A 25,047-nucleotide genomic window follows, 5' to 3' on the forward strand; every position below is an offset into this window, starting at 1 on the left:
ACTGTCAATAAATCTTCAGTTCAAGTTATATTCCAGAGTTGCAGAGACGTTAATTGCGTCGTATACGCATGTCTGGTTGATTACGAGAAAGCATTTGATAGAGTACAGCACGCCAAGATGGCACAAATACTAAAATATCTGAGAATAATTAGAAACTTTTACTAGAAACAGACTACAAATCTCATAATCGAAGGTAAACTTCGTGAAAATCATGCGTTGAGTGAAGCAAGGCTGCATTTTGTCTCCTAGTAATCTTCAGTCTCTACTCTCTACTCTGAAAGAATCGTTACTGAAGCTTTAAATGAAATTAAAAAGGGTATTGTATTAAACGGGTGCCAGTAAATGACATCAGATGTGCAGATGTCAGCATAGCATTTACGGATAACCTAGAAGACTTACAAGTCCTTATGAACAAAATTACGTATTAGTCAACAATATGAACTTATTATAAATGTAAAGTTACTCCTCCTGGTTTAAAAACAAATCATAGATCTTTAATATGGCACCAGAATAAGTCGTTAATTTTGGTGATCTAGCTGACCAATGAATTGATCCTTCTCTTCCTATTCACCTGTTAGGAAATTGCTCAATCAATTCACCTTGGATTAATGTGTTTTAATAAGAAGGATTTCCGTCAGGTAAATACCTTTTTCTTCTTGTACCACTCCTATTGGAGATTGGAAATCATCAAGGCTATCCTGACATTGTTTACCAGCTGACCTAAAGAGTTCATTAATGGTGCAGCCAAACCACTTACTCAAATTCCGCAATTATGACATTTTTCTACTGCCTGGATTCCGTTTTCCTTCTATTTTTCCTTGCATTATATTTTGAAGTAATGCGTATTTATGTCCTGTCATCAAAATTTCTGGGCCTTTTCCTATCCTTCGTATTACTTCAAATTTGTGACTTATGATGTTTATACAATTGACTCTGCAAATATTCAAATGTACTCATTAATTTGTTAGATACACATACACTTACCACATATTGCATGGCAAAATCCTTCAGGTGTGATTGGAGATTCACAGTTCGAAGTTTTGTGGCTTCTAAAGTAATGACATGTATACGTGTTTACTGCCTCGTTGCCACAAAAACAACCACTGGGATCGTTACAAGCTTTATTGTGAATATTAAAGTCGATATCATAAGCCATAAAGATTAAAAATACTGAAAAATTTAATTATGTTAATGCTAAACCTACATTATTATATACAGTGTGTCTACATAAGTTAGAATCATACGCGAACTTATTTATTATCTATTAATTTTAGCAAAAAAAGTTATTCTTTATAAAAAACCTCTGCATGGCCTAAAACTTAAGATGCAACCATCATATATCAAATTCTATCAATCTTATATGAGGTATGTCAAAAAATAATAATTTCGCTCAAGAGTAAAGTACCTCTGTATTTCACAATATCGGAAATTGTTATTAGTCCAGAAAGCCACTGCGCATCCGCTAGAAAAATATTCTAATTCGGATTTTTTGCGCAATCTTACTCAAAAAGGACCCCTTTTAACAAATTTGCATGTTACCAAAAGTTGGTCAAAAATTTTTTAAACGTTTTTTTTTTTTGTTTTTTTCCTTAAATTATTTTTTTGCATGGAACAAAATTTTTTTAGGTTTTTTGGATCATTCCAAACAGAAAAGGTATTTAGTGACTTTTCTCTAAAGTTTATTGGTTTGGACATATAAGCGATTAAACATTGAAAAATTGCGAAATCGGCCATTTTCAACCCTCAAAAACTATGTGAAAAACTGAAAATTTGAATGTTGCCAAGGTAGGTAGATATTCTTTAAACATCGATTGATGAAATCCCGAAGAGTTTTTTGCAATACAATATTCAAAACTCCTTTGTTTTTTAATTGCTAATCAAGCGTGCGCGACACTATTTTCCACCGTTGCATGTGTATGCAGTATGGTGCAAATGAAAGGAATAAATTCGTTATTTCGTAAACCAGCGACTTTAAGGAAAAATTCCGAAACAGGACGATTTTTATTTTTAAGTTATGATATTGTGACGTATATGGTATACTAGTGACGTCATCCATCTGGGCGTCATGACGTAATCTATGATTTTTTTAAATAAGAATAGGGGTCGTGTGCTAGCTCATTTGGAAGGTTCTTCAATTCTCTATTCAGTAATATAAACATTTACATAAATATTTGTACAGGGTGTCCAATAATTTAATTTTTTTGTCAATTTGCCAAATGATTTAATTTAATAAAAAATTTTTGGACACCCTGTATAAATAATTATGTACATCTTTATATTACTGAATAGAGAATTGAATAACCTTTCAAATGAGCCAGCACACGACCCGTATTCTCATTTAAAAAAATCATCGATTACGTCATCACGCCCAGGTCGATGACGTCACTAGTATACTATATATGCCACAATATCATAACTTAAAAATAAAAACCGACTTGTTTTGGGATTTTTCCTTAAAGTCGCCGGTTTACGAAATAACGAATTTATTCCTTTCATTTGCACCATACTGTCGGTGGAAAATAGTGTCGCGCACGCTTGATTAGCAATTAAGAAACGAAGGAGTTTTGAATATTGTATTGCAAAAAACACTTCGGGATTTCATCAATCGATGTTTAAAGAATATTTACCTACCTTGGCAACATTTAAATTTTCAGTTTTTCACATTGTTTTTGAGGGTTAAAAATGGCCAATTTCGCAATTTTTCAATTTTTAATCGCTTATATGTCAAAAACTATCAACTTTAGAGAAAAGTTACTAAAGACCTTTTCTGTTTAGAATGATCCAAAAAACCTAAAAAAATTTTGTTCCATGCAAAAAAAAATAATTTTAGGAAAAAAACAAAAAAAAAACGTTTAAAAAATTTTTGACCAACTTTTGGTCCTGGCAACATGCAAATTTGTTAAAAGGGGTCCTTTTTGAGTAAGATTGTGCAAAAAATTCGAATTAGAATATTTTTCCTAGCGGATGCGCAGTGGCTTTCTGGACTATATTATTAAAAGTTGTTTGGAGTTTATATTTTTTCTCAAATTACCGATCTTTTTCTAAAGGTGCCTATCTTCTAGAGACAAGATTCTCTTGCCCTCAATCTTGCCTTGTAGAATCAACTGTAGAAGTCGGTATTTATCATTTAGTACGCTTAATGTGGCCGATGTAAGCCAATTTTCTGCTCTTTGCGGTATTAATAATTTCTTCGTGTTTTCTTAGCCTTTGGAGAATAATTATGTTAGTTGTGAGGTGTATATATGAGACCCTCAACATAAGTCGGTAGCACCATATTTCAAACCCCTCTAATCGTTTTATGGCATCTTCTGTAAGACTCCTTTCTACTCCGTAAGCTTTCTACTCCGTAGAGGAGGAAACTATAGACGTAACATCTAAGAATTCTTATGAGTATATTGATACTTAAAGATAAGTTGCAGAGAATCTTCCTAAGACTGTTAAAAGAGCTTCTGGCTTTTTAATACGAGCTTTTATTTCCTAGCTATGATCCCAAGTATCATTAATATTGCAGCCCAAACAGCATATTTTCTATACTCTCTCAAACGGTTCATTGTTTATTGTAATTTGGGTGTTTATGTTGGTGTTCTTACTAACGATCCTTATTTTTGTTTTCTTACAATTTAGTTTTAGGCCGTATTTGTTATATGTTTCTACAACATTATCCATTACCCTTTGGAGCCCCTGCGCAGTATCTGTCAGCAATACTGCACCGTCTGCATATCTAATATTGTTTATAAGTTGGCCATTTACTGGAATACCATCTTCTGATTCGTCCAAGGCCTCTCTAAAGATGTTTTCAGAGTAGGTATATGTTAAATAATTCTGGTGACAGTATGCAATGTGGAGATTTCGGATAGTTCATTTCAGAATCGCACTGTTGCTTTTTGTTGAAGATTAAGGTTTGAGATCAGTCTTACATCCTTACCATCGAATCCTGATATCTTTAGGATATCGATTAATTTCCCTTGTGGGACTTTATCAAATGTCTTCTCGAATCAATGAAACATAGATACACATCACAGTTGACATCCCTGGCTCTCTGTATTAGAACTTGCAAACTGAAAACTGCTTCCCTCTTCCACCAGACCAGAGTCCTTGTCTGAATCCAAATTAAACTTCATCCAGGTGTTCTTCTAATTTGGTGTATATGCGCGAGTGAATGATAGTAAGGAGTACTTTAAGTACATGGCTCATCAAATTAATTAATCTATGTTTTTCACATTTTCTAGCGTTGGTTTTTTTGGGAAGTGAAATGAATATTGATAGCAGCCAGTCTTTTGGTAAATAACCAGTCTCATATATGTTGTTGAATAACTTCGTAAGAGCTGTGATTTGTTGTGCCTCCAATAGCTCTAACATTTCACCATACACCTCATCAGGTTCTGGTGATTTCCCATCTTTAATCCGCTTAATGGCCAGTTACTTCTTCGTTTGTTATTTCTGTTCTATAAGGGTTGTCTATTTCAGTCAGACTTCGTGCTGCATCTTCGAACAATTCTGCATATATATTCTTTTTTATCTTCAATTGTAGTCAAAATCTGGTCTTAGATGTCTACAGCTATGTCTGTATAGTGTATTGCATTGTTTTCTGATGTTATGTACCTCTTTAATCTTTTTATGTTATGCATATGGAAATTGTCAAATTATTTGCATTGTAGTGTTTCAATTTCCGTACATTTGCCCATCAGCAATGCTTCTTTTGCCCTTTTTATTTTGCTTAGTATAATCTTATGCAACTTTTTTATTCATCGTCATTTCTAGGTTTGAACTTGCCCTGATTAAAAAAGATATTTAAAATGTAAAACGTTTCTTTTCTTTGTAACGTACAGATAATTTTCCAATTTGTAACCACTAAATCTAATTTATCTATTTTTGATTGATGCGTATGTCAATCTAAATTCCGTTCCTTTCTGGGCAGATAAAAGACAGTTAAATGGTAGGTGAAATTGTATTTAAAATATGTGGTGATTATTTATATTTAGTTAATTTTTATTAAAGCTATTTATTTAAAAACATATTCTTTCTTTCCTTTAAAAGACAAATTGGCGTCCTTTTTTAATTTGTTTTATTATATTTCTCTGTCCATTAATTCCTAAATTAGCTTTGTAGCTACTTCTCTTTATTTTCTGTTTTATTATCTATCGCTTATTTCAGCGCCAATAAAAAGATATCACGAACCCACCCCATCTCTTTCGATTCTGAGCTTTTGGTCGTTACCAAAATAGGTTGGCATTTTCATCCCGCTTTTGACACATTAACATCTTAATATCTTCTGTCATTTGATTGTTACATAAAATAGCGCGTAGGGCTTTTGGGTCTCACATATCTTCTTCTTTAAGTGTCATCTCCGCGTCGGTGGTCGGCAATCTACATAGCTATTCGGATTTTAGAGACGGCAGCTCTGAAAACTTCATTTGATGTACATCCATACCATTCTCTCAGGTTCCGCAGCCACGATATTCTGCGTCTCCCTATGCTTCTTTTCCTTGAATCTTTCCCTGCATAATCAATTGGAGCAAGTTTTATCTCTCTCCACGTGTGATATGTCCGAGATATTCTCATTTTCTTGTTTTGATGGTATTTAAGATTTCCATTTCTTTATTCATCTTTCTCAGAACATCTTTGTTTGTGACGTGTTCCGTTCACGATATTTTCAGAATTCCTCTATACACCCATAGCTCGAATGATTCTAGTTTTTTCATTGATGCAGCATTCAAGGTTCAAGCTTCCATTCCAAAAAACCAAATTCGAGAAAACGTAGCACCTAGCCAACTTAACTCTTAGCTTCAACTTCAAATAACTTGTGCAGAGCACTTTTCTCATTTTGTTAAAATTTGCTCTAGCCTTTTCTATTCTGATTTTGATTTCCTGTAAGTAACCTCCTGTGGAGTTGATCATTGTTCCAAGGTATGTAAGGTATAAGTCTCACATATAAATTTTGAAAATTGAATGCAACACTATTTCCTTACATCATTTATTGAGGCAAAGTTCTTGCTTAAATTTTCATTGTGTTTTCCCGTACTCCTGTAAGGTGTGAAATGCTGGGCGCTAAATAAAGAACTCCTTAAAAAAAATAGAGGCCTTTGGAATGTGGACCTAGAGCTAGAGACGCATTCTTAGTGTGTCCTGGACGGATAGAGTCACAAATCAGGCAGTATTGGAAATACTATAATAATATTATAGTATTTCCAATACTGCCAATATTGAACCTGAAAACTGGAGTTCTTTGACCACGCCTCTAGATGTACCAGATATAAATTTCTACACCTTAGGTCGATGCCACATTATGCGTTTTGACCGGATGCGGTGAAAACGCATCCGTTTCCAACGCAACCGGACCGACCTGTCACACTATGAGTTTAGTCTGGTGCAGTTTGTAAGCGCGTACCGATGACTCAAAACGCATCCGTTTCCAACGCAACCGGACCGATCTGTCACACTATGCGTTTTCACCGGATGCGGCGGAAACGCATCCGGTCAAAACGCATAATGTGGCATCGGCCTTACACTGCAACGAAAGGTATTTGGACAAAGAGGCTTGGACGTACAAGAACTTCTTGGCGGCTAAACCTTCTTGAATGTTTCGGAATGACATAGGTCGAATTATGCTGTACAGCAGTCTCCAAAATTCAAATAGCGATGTTGTTCATCAACCTCAGGAGACGCTGAATGCAAGATGAAGAAAAAGGTGATGAATTAGTTCCACAATTTACTAGATCAGCGATTCTCAAACTGTCGTACATGTACCACTGGTGGTACATATCATTATTTGAGGTGGTACACAGAACTCAAAATCAGCCTAAGTCAGCACCACTATTATAGTTAATTAGATCACCTAGCTCTAGCTAGATAGGTATTTCAGTTTGGTGGTACCAAAAATAATAAAAAGTTTTTGGTGGTACATGACCCACAAAGATTGAGAATCGCTGTACTAGATGATATTTTAAGTGTTTTCATAAATTCTCTGCTACCTCCTAAAATAGATTTAAAAATTCTGCTGATGCACCAGTACCAAACTCGGTACGCTACCAGTAGATAAAGTCGATTCGCTAATCTGAGACACAACTGTCTATCAGTGACGTTGGTAATTTCTTTTTTGGGAAGTTAGGTTGCTACACGTGACTGGAAAGTACAACACAACCAAACATACCTGCTCAGAGTCAATATTAGTAATAGTAAACAGACATAAATAACATAAACCTTACGCCAATCAATAATTATTTATCATACAGAAGTAAAAACTTCGTTTGTACAATGGTATAAAAAGTTTATTGGAAACTATTAAAAAGTCATCCAAAAGGATTCGCAAAACGTTTTCGATCTAGATCAGATCATCTTCAGTGCGTTCTGCTTAGCAGATGAAACTAGCAACCTTATAAAATAGGTGACATCGAGAAATATGATTTACATGTTAATAGTCTGATGTTAGTAGCGACTCTAAGTCGATGTTAAAAGATAAATTTGTTAAAAGTGCTCAAAGGGAAACATGATTCACTGCTCGAAAAGAACGTGTGGTTCTTGGCAGTTCAATGGACACAGACCAACTTCTGTTACCAACCAAATTTAATTTATTTACACCATTATAATGTATTGATAACAAATGAGAAAATTATTTATTGCACGCAATAAAAATATTTTGTAAAAATAAATTCTACAAAATTTTATGAGTTTAGTATATACTCCCACTATTTTTAATAATTATTCTTTTTTTAATGAAAGATTAAGTTGATTTGAGCAATTAATAGTGTGAGGTAGAAATTTTTGTGTTGTTATTTCCTATTCCAAATGTGGTAAAAAGTGGCAAGAGACAAGATCCGACACAGATCTTCAAAACTATATGGTGGCGAAAAAGGAAGCGAAAGTAGCAGTAGCAAAAGCCAAAGCAGAAGCGTATTCAAACCTATACGATCAACTTGATACCAGGGAAGGCGAAACGAAGATATATAAAATAGCCAAACAGAGAGCAAAGAAAGCAAAAGATTTTAATCAGATTAGATGTATCCAAGATAAAAATAATAAAATACTAGTTCACGAGAAGGATGTCAAAAAGAGATGGAGAAAGTACTTTAACAGCTTATTAAATGAAGAATTTGACAGACAGCCTGTAGAGTCAACGGAGACAGTAGCAGTAATGGTCACCAAAATAACAAACGAGGAAGTGGCTCAAGCGCTTCAAAAAATAAAGAAAGGAAAAGCGGTAGGACCAGATGATATTCCTGGGGAAGTATGGAAAGCATTGGGAGAGACAGGAACAAGGTGGCTAGCAGGTTTATTTAATAGAATTATGGAAGTTGGACAAATGCCAGACGAATGGAGAAGCAGTATACTAGTACCTGTCTACAAAAACAAGGGAGATATACAACAATGTACAAACTACAGGGTAATAAAACTACTTACCCACACATGAAAATATGGGGAAAAGTAATTTATAGACGGATACGTGAAGAGACGAAATATCCGAGAACCAATTTGGCTTTATGCAGGCAGATCAAAAACAGATGCAATTTTCATTATAAGGCAGTTGATGGAAAAATACAGGAGTAAAGAAACAAACGCTCATATGGTATTCATTTTTCTTGAGAAAGCATATGATAGAGTTCCTCGAGAGATACTGTGGTGGGCACTCAATAAGAAAGGAGTCCCTGGTGCATATGTAAAGATTGTGAAGGATATGCATGAGGGAGTAACGACTAGTGTTAGGACAGGTGTGGGAGAGACTGATCAATTTCATGTAAAAGTAGGATTGCACCAAGGCTTGGTGCTTAGTCCGTATTTATTCTCATTAATTTTGGACCAGATAACAGAGAAATTACAGGGTAACACTCCATGGTGCTTAATGTATGCTGATGATGTCGTGTTAGTAGGAAAGAGTGAAAGAGATTTAGAACAAAAACTGGAACAGTGGAGACAAGCTCTGGAGGAAAAAGGTTTAAAACTTAGTAGGACAAAAACAGAGTATTTGCAATGCTCATTTAAAGATGGAGTTACTACAAATAAAATGATATCTTTGGGTGGTGATCTAATTGTAAAAAGCAATAGTTTTAAGTACCTGGGATCAGTATTACAGAGTAATGGAGAAATAGATGGAGATGCATGCAGTAGAATTAGGGTTGGGTGCAGTGGCGTAGCTGAAGATTGGGGGGCCCCCCGCGACAATTTTTGTGGGCCCCCGTATTATAAACATAGCGACAACTAATAACAGTATAATTACTAAAATATGTGTAAATGACAATATTTGGCCTTTTTTTAATAAGTTTTCATCAGTTAATGTTAATAGATGGGAATGGCGCCATTTTGTTTATAAAAAAAGTAGCACACTATCTGCGGACTTTGCATACATATATTATTAATATATAGAATCATAAGATTCTATTCCAGCAACAAAGTTGCTGGTAAATAACTTTTCCTTGTATTTTGCTAAGTAGCCCAGAGTAATTGCAAAAGTTTTGATGGTAGATGAATAAAGTTATGTAGGTACTTTAGATTGAATAGTAATGTTAACGGCAAATGCAAAATTATTCATATGCTCTAATAATGCATTAGCTTCTAAGTTTTCATAGTTTTTGATAGCAATGAAATTTTCATTAAAGATTTCATTACTCGACGCAAAGCCATAACAGCATCATGTCTGGATGACCACCGGGTTTCACATAACCTTTTTAAGTGTTGGCAAACGCGATGAATCCAAAGCCATAAGAGTACGTACTTAGTGCACCCCATCTTTTAATACTTGCACTAAAAAAAAACATATTATAATCTCTTAATTATGTCGTAAAAAAACCAACTCCTGTACACCAGCAACGGCATCTTTCAACACTAGGTTCAGATTATGGGATGCGCATGAACATAGGAAACTGTTTTATCAACGTCAGTTATGAGACTTTGTACGCCTGAATATGATCTTCTGCACTTTGGTCTAATATGCGAATAAATTCCCAAAATCTTTCAACAACTTCTGCTTTGGAATGTACATGATTTTCATCGCAAGGAATTTTTACATACCGGAAAATAAAACTAAGCTGATCGTGTTTTGAAATATCTTGACTAGTATCAAGAATTATTGAATAAAAACAACTTTTTTAATTAAATTAATCAATTTGTTTTCAGTTTCTTGAGCCAGCAAATTTATAACTTCGTTTTGTATTTGGGGGCTCAAGTAATTGTTTTTATCCAATAATTTAGCTAAAACGGGATCATATTTAGCTAGTAAAAGAACCACCGACAAAAACTACCTTTTTGGGATTCACTTTCATCTAAACTACCGACATGTCCACGAAACGCTAAATTGAATCCAGAAAGAGTAAGAGTTACATCAATTACCCACTTCATTACTTCCGTCCAGATTCCCTATTTTGATGTTTATTAGGAAAATATAGTGTTTTGGTCCCTAATTTTAAGAAGAAATTTAAAGAAGCTTGAAGGCTTTAAGGGGCCCCTCCTAACGTCGGGGCCCCCTGCCTTGCGGGCCCTGCGGGCCTGTCAGCTACGCCACTGGTTGGGTGGATGAAGTGTAAGGAAGGGAGTGGTGTGCTGTGTGACAGGAAAATTCCAATGAAGTTGAAGGGCAAATTCTATAAAACAGCCATAAGACCGGCTATGATGTACGGAACTGAACGTTGGGCAGTGAAAAAGAAAGAGGAAAAACAAATGCATGTGGCGTAAATGAGAATGCTTAGATGGATGAGTGGAGTGACAAAAAAGGATAAAATTAAAAATGAGTATATTAGGGGAAGTCTAGGTGTGGCACCAATTGATACCAAGATGAGAGAGCATAGGTTGAGATGGTTTGGTCATGTTCAAAGTCGAGACGCTAGTCACCCAATACGAAGAATTGCCGAAGTGCAGATTCCTGGAAGGAGTAGGAGAGGAAGGCCAAAGAAGACGTGGGGGGAGACGATTAGGCAGGACATGCTGGTAAAGGGGATTAATATTGATATGACCCAAGATAGAATTGTATGGAGAAATGCAATTAGGGAAGCCGACCCCGCATAGGGATAAAGGCAAAGAGAATGATGAGGATTTTCTATTCCGAATGTGACAAAGTGAATCTCGGCTGAGCGAATTCAGTATACATGTGTAAGCTATAGATATATCGACTGTAAAACGAAATATAATTAGTTGCGTATTTAATATGCTACATTAGCCTTTTTTACTATAACGAATTGTTACTTACATCCTAGTATTTCATCGTTTTTGGCTACGGCTATGTCACTATTTGTCCAGTAATCGTGACCATACTTGAAACTTTTTACTGTTATTGATCCATATATTTTAACACCTCCCGATAATGTTCCCTTTGGAAAAACCACATCGTCGTACTCGCAAGGCAATCTTTCCATGTGAGGAATAGCTTCGTTGCCGTTAAGTCTACCTTGTAATAACCAATTGTCTGGATTATGCCATTTGTGCAAATTCATCTCCGTGCCGTTTGTGGCAACACCTGAAAATAATAACCAAATCATAGTAGTCGGGTTTTTTTATTAAATGTATACAAATAATAATAAAATAATTTGAAAATTTTAAATTCAAAACGTATTGAAAGTAGCGAAGCAAATGCCATGTCTAACCTATGGGCTGGGGGGGGGGGGCGTTACCCATAGCTTCTCGGGTGCTTTAAACTATATATGGCAATATGGTTATCCAAAGTATACATAATGTAATGTGCAACATCTTCACGTCTGCCCCACCCCTAAAATTTTTTATATGGGCGCCCGTGAACCTGACCTAACCCAATTTTATCTACGTATGGCCCAGTCGAGTCAGCATTTGACCTTGCATGTCGAGCTGCCACAAAATTCATTTTTCTAATCTTCAGGGGGAGTCGATAGTAGTGTAAATTTAAAATCTCCACTGAATTCTGCCGTTGCGTTAGCCGCCATCTTGATTTTAAACGAGAACCCTTCTTGCTCAATATCTCCGCCATTTTTAACTTTTAGACAAAAAGTGTAAAAACTGAAATTGTTGAAAATGCGATTTTCTATAATTTCGCTTTCTATAATTTTTATATAGAGCATAATTATTGAATTATCTCGTATATTTTTACAACAAAAGTGTACTCATGCCAAAATGAAGAGAATTAAATTTTAAACAATTTTCATCTCTTTCATTTTTTTGTGATAAAATCAATATTTAAGGTAGTACGTATGCGGTAAAAGCGCGAGCATAAGACCTGATTGGTTTTATAGCAATTGTTTTTGTTTAATATCTCCGCCATTTTCAACATTTTTACAAAAAGTGTAAGAACTGAAATATTGTGATTTACTACAATTTTTCGAGAGAACCAGTGGCGGATCTACTAGGGGGAATGGGGAAATTCCCCCTAAAAGGGTCCAAAATTAAAAAAAAAATGTTAAACCGTAAAATATATTAGGTGAAATGAAAATTAAAATATCGACAGACAAATTCAACCAATAAACCAGCTAGTTAATAAAATTAAGTGAACTTAATGCATATGTTATTATCTTTTATGTAGTTTGGTTGGTGTTTCATTGGAAGTTTCAACAATTGTATAAAATATATTTCTTTTTATTTCTGTTTATGTACAATTATGTCGTAAAGTTAATAATAAACGAGACAATTCAATAATTATGCCTCCCCTCCGCTTCCACTATTTTCCCCCTTAACTCGGAAAATATTGATCGCATAAAAAATTGTGCACAATAAGTTGTAGGAAATTGCATTTAAAAATTTTATTTCCTACCATTTTTGTTGAAAAGTTGTAAATGGCGGAGATATTAAGCAACAACGGTTATTCTTTATAACCAATATGGCGGCTAAGGCAACGGCGCAATTCAGTCGCGATTTTAAATTTACACTATTATTGACCTCATTATAATAATTATAAAAAATTAAAAAAAGAATTATAAAATTTGGGCAGCTCGGAAACAAAATTTAACTCAATAATTTTGCTCCCCCACCCCTATTTACTATTTTCCTGCTTAACTCGGAAAATATCAACCGCACGAAAAAATTGTTAAAAAAATTGTAGGAAATCATATTTGGAACAATTTTAGTTTGAGATCATTTTTGTCGAAAAGTTGAAAATGGCGAAGACATTGAACAAAAACAATTGCTATAAAATCAATCAGGTCTTACGCTCGGGTCTTTACTGCATACGTACTACCTTAAATATTGATTTTAGCAAAAAAAGGAAAGATATCAAAATTGTGTAAAATTAAATTCTTTCTATTTTTATATAGAAGTATTTTTGTCGTAAAATTATTAATAAACGAGATAATTCAATAAATTATGCTATAACTGTCACTATTTTCCCCATCTCGGAAAATATCAATCTCACGAAAAAATTGTAATGAAAAAATTATAGCAAATTACATTTTCAACAATTTTAGTTTTTATACTTTTTGTCGAAAAGTTGAAAATGATGGAGATATTAAGCAAAAACGGTTCTCGTTTAAAATCAAGATGGCGGCTAACGCAATGGCGGAATGCAGTCGAGATTTTAAATTTACAGTACTATTGACTCCCCTAAAGATTAGAAAAATTAAATTTGGGGCAGCTCGGCATGCAAGGGTAGGCCTGTTATTCGTCTTTAACCCGACTGGACTAATAAGCTATCCTAACGTAATGGTAGGGAGGGGAGCAAAGTATGCTAAATGTGCAGCCACTCGAGCGTTATGGAGACCTATTGGGTTGTGAAGAGTAGGTCCTAAAACCAAAAAAAGTTAAGTAAAGTTTTCCATTTTAGTGGGGACTTTCCATTTTTAATTTCATTTTCCATTTCCAACTATAATTTTTTTAGATTAGGTATAGCGCCATATATCCATAATTCGAAAAAATGTCTCGAATAAAAGTTACTTATTTTCACGTAAGGAATCCAAATGTGCAATAAAAAATGGGGGCTCCCATTTAAGATTTTAATGTAACCCACCAACCCACCTTCTCGGGGGGTCGTTCTGGTGCCATTCGATAGATTTTTCAAAAATATTGAATAAGTGTATTTTTCAGTTTTTCGATCTGATGTTCATTTCGCGAAATATCGCGGGATTCGTATTTAAAATTTTAAATTTACCCCCCACCTCTCTCTGTAGGAAGTCGTGTTTGGTATCATTCGACAGATTTTTAAAAAATATTGACCACGTATTTTTTAGTTTTTCGATCTGTCATTCATTTCGCGAAATATTCGCTTTTCTCTTGTGAAACTTTGGGACTCACCCATTTCCTTACGCCTCGCTCAAATCGTCAGATTTTTTTAAATATACACTGTTTTGCATGTACTTTACTTACCTTATCCTAATCTGACGATTTCGATTTTTTTTAATGATAGATTTTTTTTGGTCCCCCCCTTAACGAACTCCCCTGTTTTAAGAGCCAATATATGGTAGAAGTACAGGTAGGTTTCAGGGTACAAGGTTTCTCCCCATATAATAATCTGACGCGCTCGGGTAACTGCAAAAATCCCCGCTTGGGCTTTCCTGCCATAACTAATTCGTACTTCTCCCATTTTCCAAGTACCGTCAGCTTCATTAAGTAGGAAGAGAGCAGGTTCTTTTATTTTTCTCTTTTTCTTGCTTATTTCTGTCAAGATTATTCATGCATCTTTCCACTGTACTCTCTGTTCAATATCTGTTCAAATTGTAGGTAATTATAAAAATAGTTGCATGTAACGTCAGAAGTATCAACGAAACAGGAGAAGACATTATTGATATTGATGACATTTAAACACAGTATAAATTACTTAGGAGTAATAGAAATAAAGGAGGAAGGCAGAATGAATAAGAACTGAGAGGTATTGACTACCATCAAATCTTGGGACACATTATGCGAAATAAACCCAGATTTGCCCTCCTACAAGCCATCCTGCACTGCAAGGAAAAATATTTAGAAAACTAGGTCCAGGAAGAAAAACATCCTGGTTAAAGCACCTCAGAACCTGGTTCAACACAACATCTGTGCAGATAAAATAAATATTGCCATGATGTTCGCCAACATTCGTCACGGATAGGCACATCAAAAAGAAGGAAGGCAGATTGTATGATGGAAGTTAAGGGCATAGGCGCAAAATGTCGCCTGTCAAAATGTTCAATATGTTTTAAATGTATTCATTTTTTACAAATCCTGAGAAAAGTAATAAATATTTTTTAAAAATTTAAATGCAGAATGAAATATTACATTATTGCTGAGGGCCGAAGGCCGGTGAAAATAAAAGACACAATTTAGTGTGATTTTTAATTACAAATATTTCATTCAAAAGTAACTTTTTATTTATTATAAGGGACTTTCGGCCCTCGTTAATAACGTCATCTTTTATTCTGCGTTTAAATTTTTCAAAAATACTTCTTAGTTTTCTCAGGATTCGAAAAAAATTAATACATTTAAAACACATTGAACATTTTGACAAGCGACATTTTGCGCCTTTCCCCAAGAGATGGATACTGGTTATACTAAATAGTCATGCAAACTATGCAATACATACTATAAGAGAGTTAATAAAAAATATAGGTTTAAGAAAAAAAATATTCATGTGGTGTTCATTATCTTTAAAACGCATGTATAGAATCCCTCGAGATGTTCTATTGCGGGTAGTGTATAAGAAGGTTCTTAGTGCGTTATACAACAAAACTAGTGGTCAGAATATTTTTAAACCATTAGGTTGTGAATATCAGATCATTTTAAACTATATCTTCATGAACAGTAAAATAAGTTTAAGAATATTAAATTAATAAATATGAAAAATAAATCTAACTTACTTACAATTAATTTTGTTTTCAGAATCAGGATCCAGAATTATCTCAGTGTCATCTTCAAATAAAATTTGAGCGTATTCTTTAAGAACTAGTTGTTTTACTTCCAGTTTTCCAAAAGTTGTGAAACCCAGAAAGTTATTTATTACTAAACCGTTACATTCTTTAGAAACTTGATGATTAATCCAGTTTCTCTTGTCGAATATGTCATAGTTTCGTTGATATGTCACTAGACGTCCTGTGCAACTGTTGACTAAAACATAAAAGAATAAAATCAAAGAGAGCTAATACGATTATAGGAGTTAAAAAGTAAGAAACATAAGACAAATGAATAAATGAAATTATACATTTTGTTTTTAACTCTTTTTCTAAAAGTGTATATTTTTGTCCCTTTATGTCCTTTAACTTTTTCTTTTGCATGCTGTTTTAGTATTAACCGTTACTATACAGGGTGTTTGGTAAAGAATGGGTCATAGCTTAACCTCAAGTTCCTGAGGTTGCAATAGGTCGATTTAAGTTAACTTACCTTAGTACGAAAGTTGATAATAACCGAAATACAGGGTGTCAAAGTGAAACTTTTATTTTCTTTATTCTTGAATATTTACTAACAGACAAGCCTGGGTTTTTTGGGACGAGAAATCTAAATTCACCACCAAAAACGATGTATATCCCAGAGGGCGCCACATACGCCTTTCAGTGCTATTTTAATAGGTTCAATTTTTTTTTATTACCCACTTTACATACTTTTTGAATCAAAACTTTTATTATCTTAATATTTTTACTTAAAAAAGGTATACTACGTTTATCTCGCCAAACTAAACCTTTTTCGAGATAAACGCATTTTAAGTCTGCGAGGCAACATAATTTTTTGCATAATATCATTGTAGTTACACCCGAAAAATAACTTAAACCCATAAAAGTTTCCAAAAATGTATCGCAAATTTCTTCAAATGGAATTAAAGAATGATGCGATGCGATGCGATGCAATGACATAAATATGAGAACTGGTACAATTATTATGGTTTCAAGTTTATTTTTCGGGTCTAACGCAATGTATCGCAGACTTAAAATGCGTTTATCTCCACAGTTGAGTTTAGCGAAATAAATGTAGTATACATTTTTTAAGTATAAATATTAAGAGAATAAAAATTTTGATTCAAAAAGTACGTGAAATGGGGGATAAAAAAAATTGAACGTATTAAATACGTGCTGAAAGACGTATGTAGCGCCCTCTAGGTAATACATCATTTTTGGTGGCGAATTTAGATTTCTCGTCCCAAAAAACCTCCGCTTACCAAATTTTGTGATATTATCCCATGTCTATTAGGAAATATTCAAGAATAAAGAAAATAAAAGTTTAACTTGACACCCTGTATTTCGATTATTATCAACTTTCGTTTAAAGGTAAGTTAGCCTAAATTCTAAATCGACCTATTTTAAGCTCAGAAATCTAAGGTTAAGCTATGGCCCATTCTTTACCAAACACCCTGTCTATATACTCGTATGAACTTTACACATTGCAGTTTTTATATTAAAAAATAATGACAATAATAATAATAAATAAATAAGAAAACAGAAACATAGAGCATATAAAATTAATAGTTATTAAGATACCAAGGGTATTATAGGGATAATAACACTTGAGGTCAATGGTGTATAGACCGAGGGCCTTCGGCCCGAGGTATATACGTTGACCGAAAGCGTTATTATTATAATACCCGTGGTGCCTTCAACGTTTAATGTCCGACTAAATTATTCTTTATATGCAAAAAGTACTCCGCACAAACCTTATGGAAATTAGGTCCCAGTGGATTTATTTCATACTTTGGGAAAATACTCTTTGAAGCATCCTGATAAAAAGTTCTTATGGGCACATCTCAATCGTATGGTGGATTTTCAAGATATAGAGGCACAAACTCGGAAAATTATAAGATTTACCGGGTATTCCAATTCCCTGAGTTACTGGTTATCTGGCAACATGTAGAAGGTTGGATTAAATAAAAGGACTAGTAGTCTAGGATTTTTTCCTGGCTATCAAATGGCGACCTTTACTTTTACCTTTACCTTCAACGGACGCCATCTTCTAGAGTTTCGAGGATTTTCAGCATTAAATTGATATAAACAGATTACTCATGGGTTTTTGGGATCGCTAAACACAATAAATATGCCATCAGAATTGACCTCCGGAGGACGTGGTGGCCAGGGCCACTGCAAGTGACGTTATCTTCTAGAGTGTCGATGGTTTTCGGCATTTAATTAATGCAAATGAATTACTGGAGGGTTTTTTGAGGTAGCTAAACCCATATCCGACTTCCTGTGCACCTGGTTTCCAAGGCCAATGAAAGGGGCTCCTGGAGTTTCGAGGGTCTTCGGTTTTACATTGATGCAAACGGATTACTCATAGGTTTTTGGAGTTGCTGAACACGAATACCCCATCAGAACAGACATCAGAATACCTGGTGCCTAAGGCACGTCATGCTTTGGAGATTCGAGAGCTTTAGGTACTAAATTAATGTAAACTGATTACTCACAGGTTCTTGGAACTGATGAACGTGAATACGCCATCAGATCCGACCCAAATTGATGCAGACGGGTATTACTCATGAGTTCTTGGGACTGCTGAACACAAATACGCCATCAGAACAGAAACCAGGATACCTGGTGCCTAAGGCAAGTCAACCTAAAATAATGAAAGCGGATTACTCTTGTGTTTTTGGGGTTGCTGAACACCAATATGACTTAGATAAAAACTCTGGAGTATCTAGTATCTATAGTAAATCGATCTTAAAATAAATGAAGGAAAAACATTGTCAGATATAGATTGAGTTTATATTTATAAATAATTAAATCAAACGAATAGCACAACATAGTTATTTTAATAAAAATCTACAAATAGCAAAAAAACTTTTCACCAAGTTGTACGCTTTCTTTGAAGAGCAACTCAGAAACCCTCCGATTACTCGGTGTATACCAATCTGTTTGCATCAATTTAGTACCGAAAACTCTCAAAACTCCAGAAGATGACGTGCCTTAGGCGATAGGTGCTCCGGTGTCTGATAGTGCTGATGGCGTATTCGTGTTCAGAAACTCCAAAAAGGCATGAGTAATCCATTCGTATCAATTTAGTACCTAAAACTCTCGAAACACAAGAAGATGAATAATCTTAGGCACCAGGTGCTCCGTGGGTCGGATCGGATGGCGTATTACCGTTCAGCGACCCCAAAAGCCATAAGTAATCCGTTTTTATTAATTTAATACCGAAAACCCCGAAACTCCAGAAGATGACGTGCCGTAGGCACAATGTGATTCGTCCATGTCTATGCTGATCGCGTATTCGTGTTCAGCAACCCCAAAAGTCTATAACTAATTCGATTTAATGTAGTAATTGTAATTAATGTAGTGCCGAAGACCCTCGAAACTCCAGACGCCCCTTTCATTGACCTTGGAAACCAGATGCTCCGGGAGTCGATTCTGGTGGCATATTCGTGTTTAGCGAACCCAAAAACCCATGAGTAATCTGTTTATATCAATCTAATGCCGAAAACCCTCGAAACTCTAGAAGATGACGTCCGTCCGTCCGGGATGACGTCCGAGGTCGCCATTGGATAGCTAGGAACAAATCCTAGACTACTAGACTTTTCTTTGATCCAAACTTCTACATGTTGCCAGATAACCAGTAACTCAGGGAATTGGAATCAGAGATATGTCAAGAATAGATCTGGCTAGGGATATGCTGCTCAATGCATCGGGGTGTAACGTCGATATCAAGTACGGTGGTCTAGTTATCTTTGTCTGTCGTGCGAGTGTGAGCGTATCTACCAAGAGGTGGGAGTAATGGAACGACATAAACACAGAGGCGGCGGCCATCATATGCTAGAGAGAGAAAGCTAAGCACCGGTAGAGGGAGATAGATAGACCACCGACCCGAACTGCTCCGCGTTACGCTATTTTTCGGAGTTGGCCAAATCTATGTGTATAAGATCTTTGATTGGAATAGCCAGTAAATCTTATAATTTTCCGAATTTGTGCTTCAAAGAGTATTTTCCCAAAGTATGAACTAAATCCACTGGGACCTAATTTCCATAAGGTTTGTGCGGGGTACTTTGAATAAATTTTTAATTAATTAGTTTTCAAATAAGTACACTTACCAGCAATAGTCGTAACTGTAATTGTGGCAACCATAGTTTTACTTAGAGTTGTATTTATCAACTTGACAGTATTTAACTCGTTATTTAAATTTAATAGGCCCTAGGGCGTTATTTTTCAATAACATGTCCTTGGGCGTTATGTCGTACTTAATAGACTTCGAAATAATGTCATTATTTGTCAAATAATAGACCAGTCGGACATTAAAATTATTAAATTAAAGACGAAGATTACATCCTCGAAAATAATATCTTGCCTTGGGAGTGAGTTGGTGGATTTCTTGATGACTGCCAAAGAACTTGGTGGCTGGAGACTCGAAGACGATGTGGTTAATTGTTTGTTTAAGCGCTGCATAGGGCTTTATATTCAGTTATTTGTTTCGAGCATCTGTCATAGGTCGTATAATCCGTGTATTTTAATATTATACACAGATTATACAACATATGACAGAAGCTCGAAACAAATGACAATCGATGAAATGCCCTATTTGTCACATCCCGGACTGGCATTTATACACCATTGATTCAGCGATTTGTTACAAATTCCATAACCAACTCGTATTCTATTTAGGTTGCACCATTCACGACGAGGAAGAGAAAAGCCGTCTTGTTTAATTGTGGGGTTTCCTATCAGATTAGAATTTCTGATGTCTGGATTCCATTCGCCCATCCAGTGCCCTTCAGTAGTGAAATCAGCCAATCTTGTAGCAGTTCTAGTAGGTGGATGTCTGGATTTCAGTCTTAATTGTCTTTGGTCTAGTTCAGCGATGTCTGTAGGTATTTATCGGTAGTGCTGGGTTTTGTTGGCATTTTTAAACTAGGGTGTTGAGTGCGGCTAGTCGTCTTGTTGCTGGTGGAGCGATTAAATTGCAATTCCTTTTGTATAGTGCAATCACTGAAGGTAAAAATTAACTATTACCTTCAATTTCGGTGAACCTTCATCGATTTTCACGAAAATTGGTGAGTGGTTATAGGATACCTCAAGAAACAAAGGTGACATGGTGCTCTATCTTGCGCCTTTACCCTGAGGGTGGATACCGCCCCTTCTCGGGGGTGAAAATTATTTTATTAAAAATAACTCCACAAATCGATAGAAGGACAAATTATAAGCATATTTTTTTTATATAGAGTTATCAAAATAAGTCAATACTTTTTGAGTTATTAAAGTTCAAAGATTTTAATTATTCATGAAAAAAAAATGCATGTTTTAAAGCGGTTTTTTGTAAATCACTGAAAAACTGTAAGTTTTTCCAAAAAAGTTAATAGTAGTTTAATTCGTATAGTTTATATTCTAAGAATGAACTTTTAAATCACGCGCATTTCGATTATTAAGCTGCAACCCTTCGCAAGAAAATCACCCCATCTTCTCGGCTTAATAGAGAATTGTACTTAAAATGAATTAAATTAATTATTTGGCGACTACATATCGTTTAATAATTTATGAGCTCGCAAAATACATGCATTTCAATTATTGAATTGCAATTTTCTTTCTATAGTGCAGTCACTGAAGGTAAAAATCAACTGCGACCTTCGATTTCGGTGAACCTCCATTAATTTTCGCGAAAATTTGTGAGTAGATAGAGGATACCCCAAGGAACAAAAATAACATGGTATCAACTTACAGTTTTTGCCTAGGGTATATGTCACCCCTTCTCGGGGGTGAAAATTACGTTATTAAAAATAACTACACAAATCGATAGAGGTACAAATTCTAAACAAAATTTGTTATAAAATGTTATTAAAATAAATCAATACTTTTTGAGTTATCTAATAATAAAACACTGAAAACGTTTGTACTTCCACAGAATTTATTATAACTAAGTGACTACAGCTGTTTCGGCAGAGTGCCTTTCTCCAATAAGACCTGTAGTTTCTTTTTATACAGCTCCGTCATATAAACTTTCAAAAAAACTGTCAGATATTATTACAGAATACACTAAATTTTCACCTAAATTCACCGTAAAAAATACACTAGAACTAGTTAATAAAATACAACATTTTCAATTGCCCAACAACTCCAGACTAATTTCATTTGACGTAAAAAATCTTTTTCCTAGTGTTCCTCCTACAGAAACTTTTGTTTTAGTTAAGAATCTTTTAGACCATAATAGTACAAATCCGATCATTGCATCTGAAATTTTACACCTACTTGAAATTTGCATAAATCAAGACTATTTTGAATTCAATAATCAAATATACACAAACAACAGTGCAGGACTTATTATGGGTAATCCTCTAAGCCCATTGCTATCAGATATATTTATGAACCAACTCGAAACAACAATTTCTAAACATCCCGTATTTAAACAGTTCTTATATTGGTGGAGATACGTGGATGATATACTAGTATGCTTTACAGGAACTAACAGACAACTTGACCAATTTCTATCATATATTAATTCACTTCATAATAATATTGAGTTTACAATAGAAACAGAACAGAATAACTCCATAAACTTTCTAGATGTAACGATTTCCAGACTACACAACAAACATGAGTTCTCCGTATATCATAAACCTACCCATACTGACACAACTATACACAATTCATCATCCCATCCTACCCAACACAAATTAACAGCCTACCATAGCATGATACATAGACTGACAGAAATTCCCATGACAAAAAATAACTTCGAGATAGAACTAAACGTCATTAAACAAATAGCAGTAAACAACGGCTATAAAGAACAAACAGTTAACAAAATTTTAAACCAAAAACTCCATAAGAAAGCCCTGAAATTAGTGTATCCACCACCACAGAAAGAACCCAGTACCTTCTGCTCTCTCACATATACTGGCAAGATAACAACAAAAATAGCCAGATACATAAAAAAGAAAGGAATAACACCAGCTTTCAGAACTAACAACAACTTAAGCAAATATATTAAGAACAATAAAAGCCGAAAGAGAAAGCAACTACAGAGTGGTGTGTACAACCGTGTACTAACGTGTGGTGACTGTCCGAAAACGTACATCGGTCAAACTGGCAGAACTTTTGACAAACGGATAGCAGAACACAAAAGGGCATTCAACAATAGAAAAACAGACACTTCTACATACGCACTTCACCTTCTAGATCATAATCATTCTTTCAATGAAGAGTTTCAAATTCTGCATATTCAAAATAAAGGCCTTAAGCTATCTTTTTTAGAATCTATGGAAATTAATAAACTGAAAAATACAGATATAATTCTGAATGACCAACTCGAGACAAACAGCTCCCCACTCCTCAACCTCTTCAGTTGAAGACTTAAAAAGGCAAACACATTGTAAACTATATCACTTGAGAAAGGCACTCTGCCGAAACAGCTGTAGTCACTTAGTTATAATAAATTCTGTGGAAGTACAAACGTTTTCAGTGTTTTATTATTAGATAAAATGAACTTCCATCAAGTAACGGTCGAATCCATCAATTATTTACTTTTTGAGTTATTAAAGATCAAATATTTTAATTTTTGTTAAAAAATGCATGCTTTAAAGCGAGTTTTCATAATTAACTCAAAAACTGTAATCATTCGTGTAAGTTTTTACAAAAAAGTTTTCGTCCTTAAAGTCGAAGCTAATAAAAACTATAATAATTCCTTACTTGTAAAACCATTTAATGTTAATTTAAAGTAAGTTATATAGGTACTTGAATATATATTTTTTTCTTTGAGTATTTAAATCTAAGGATCCAAGCTTAAATAACGGGAACACGATGAATTTCATAACACTTACTAAATACTTGTCAAAGTACTTAGAAATACTTATCAAATGAGCTCCAGAAAAAGTTGATAGCATCAAAATTTATACTACAAAAGTTTTTCCAAAAAAATAATATTTTTTTTCGAATAACTCTGTTAATATTTATGGTATCCGGCACATCCAACTATTTGAAAGGTATATAAAAAAATAGTAAAACTGGGTTTCACTTGAATGTACTGATCATTTACATGAAAATGTGTTCTCATGTTCATTATTTGTTCTAGTGCGGCCGATATGTGAAACAATTGCACATTTAATAATACAACCATATAATTTGGACCACATATGTTACAGTTCAAGTTGATTATCCAGTTGGAGTTGACTCCAACTAGTTGGAGTCGACTCTAACGGCTGGTTTCAGTAAAAGTTGATTATAAATATAAAATGAAGATTTATATTCAACATTTACTAGTAAAAGTAGACTCCAACTAGGAAAAGTATACTCTTCCCAATGCCATTTAGTAAAAGTTGATTCTGATTCACACAAACAGCCGATTCTAGAAATTAAATGTTACTGAATATGTTCAAATTAGTCTAGCCTGTATCGTCGCCCCCGTTAGGTAAATTACTCCGATTCGAATTTTTTGCACAAACTTACTCAAAAAGAGGTCCTTATAACAAATCTACTGGGTGCCAGGCAGTACCTTGATCGATAAATTGTTTAAACAATTTTTTTAGACAAATTCACAAAAATAATTTTTTCACTTCGAACAATTTTTTTTAGAAATCAAAAATGAATAACCATTTTCAATTTCGTTGCAAAACGAAAATACAGCCGAACCATATTCCAGTCCAATCAGAGAGTGCTGCAAGCACCTCTACCGGTTTCGAAACTTATTAGTCTCTCATCAGGAGGCACATATGCTGCTCTCCCTGATCCAACCAAAACAAACCCCAGCGTGCAGTCCCGAATTGCAACGAACGAAATGGCATAGATGCCCTAGCGGCAACTGCTAGCAAAAGACTAAGTTTTCACTCTAATGGCATATAACATATCCCACCAGAATGAAAACAATGGGAACCTTCTCTGGTTACACCTCCGAGGCTTCTACAATTTGCAAGCCATACGGATGCTGAGACTAAGGAAGATGAGGGAATTTTTTTTAGATCATTTGGGTTAGTCTGAGCAACAAAAGGTATTTTGTGATTTTTCTCTAAAATTGATTGTTGTCGAGTTATACGCGATTTAAAATTTGAAAAATACGAAAATAGCCATTTTCAAGGCTTAATAACTCGGTTAAAATGCATTATTATGAAAGTCAGAAAGTGACCAAATCAAAGTTTATAGCCCCCACTATAAGATCCAGCAGAAATTTTTGTCACTACAGTAGTCTCTCTTTATAACGATTCCCTATATAACGATAATTCCTCTATAACGATCAAAATACTAAACATTGTTTGGTTCGTCATAAGGACAATGTATTAATTCTTTCTCTATACCGATATCGTTCTCT

The 25,047-nt window shown here is 34.7% G+C and overlaps 1 protein-coding gene across 3 annotated transcripts in view; it reads right to left on the minus strand.

Moving 5' to 3' along the window:
* The window catches only part of LOC114332663 (protein amnionless), an 81,703-nt gene that overhangs the window by 52,666 nt on the left and 3,990 nt on the right, over positions 1-25,047 (minus strand). The window contains exons 1-4 of one of the 3 annotated variants that reach the window (XM_050649776.1): positions 19,850-19,996; positions 15,712-15,954; positions 11,174-11,440; positions 985-1,170 (exon numbers count right to left, since the gene is read on the minus strand). In XM_050649776.1, the coding sequence (XP_050505733.1) occupies positions 985-1,170; positions 11,174-11,440; positions 15,712-15,954; positions 19,850-19,883 (730 nt within the window). In that variant the 5' untranslated portion in view covers positions 19,884-19,996. Of the gene's footprint in view, positions 1-984; positions 1,171-11,173; positions 11,441-15,711; positions 15,955-19,849; positions 19,997-25,047 lie in introns of those variants that run through there. The other 2 variants (XM_028282490.2, XM_028282491.2) reach the window with 2 other exon arrangements.

The sequence above is a fragment of the Diabrotica virgifera genome, chromosome 4 (assembly GCF_917563875.1).
Source record: "Diabrotica virgifera virgifera chromosome 4, PGI_DIABVI_V3a".
Lineage (NCBI taxonomy): Eukaryota > Metazoa > Arthropoda > Insecta > Coleoptera > Chrysomelidae > Diabrotica > Diabrotica virgifera.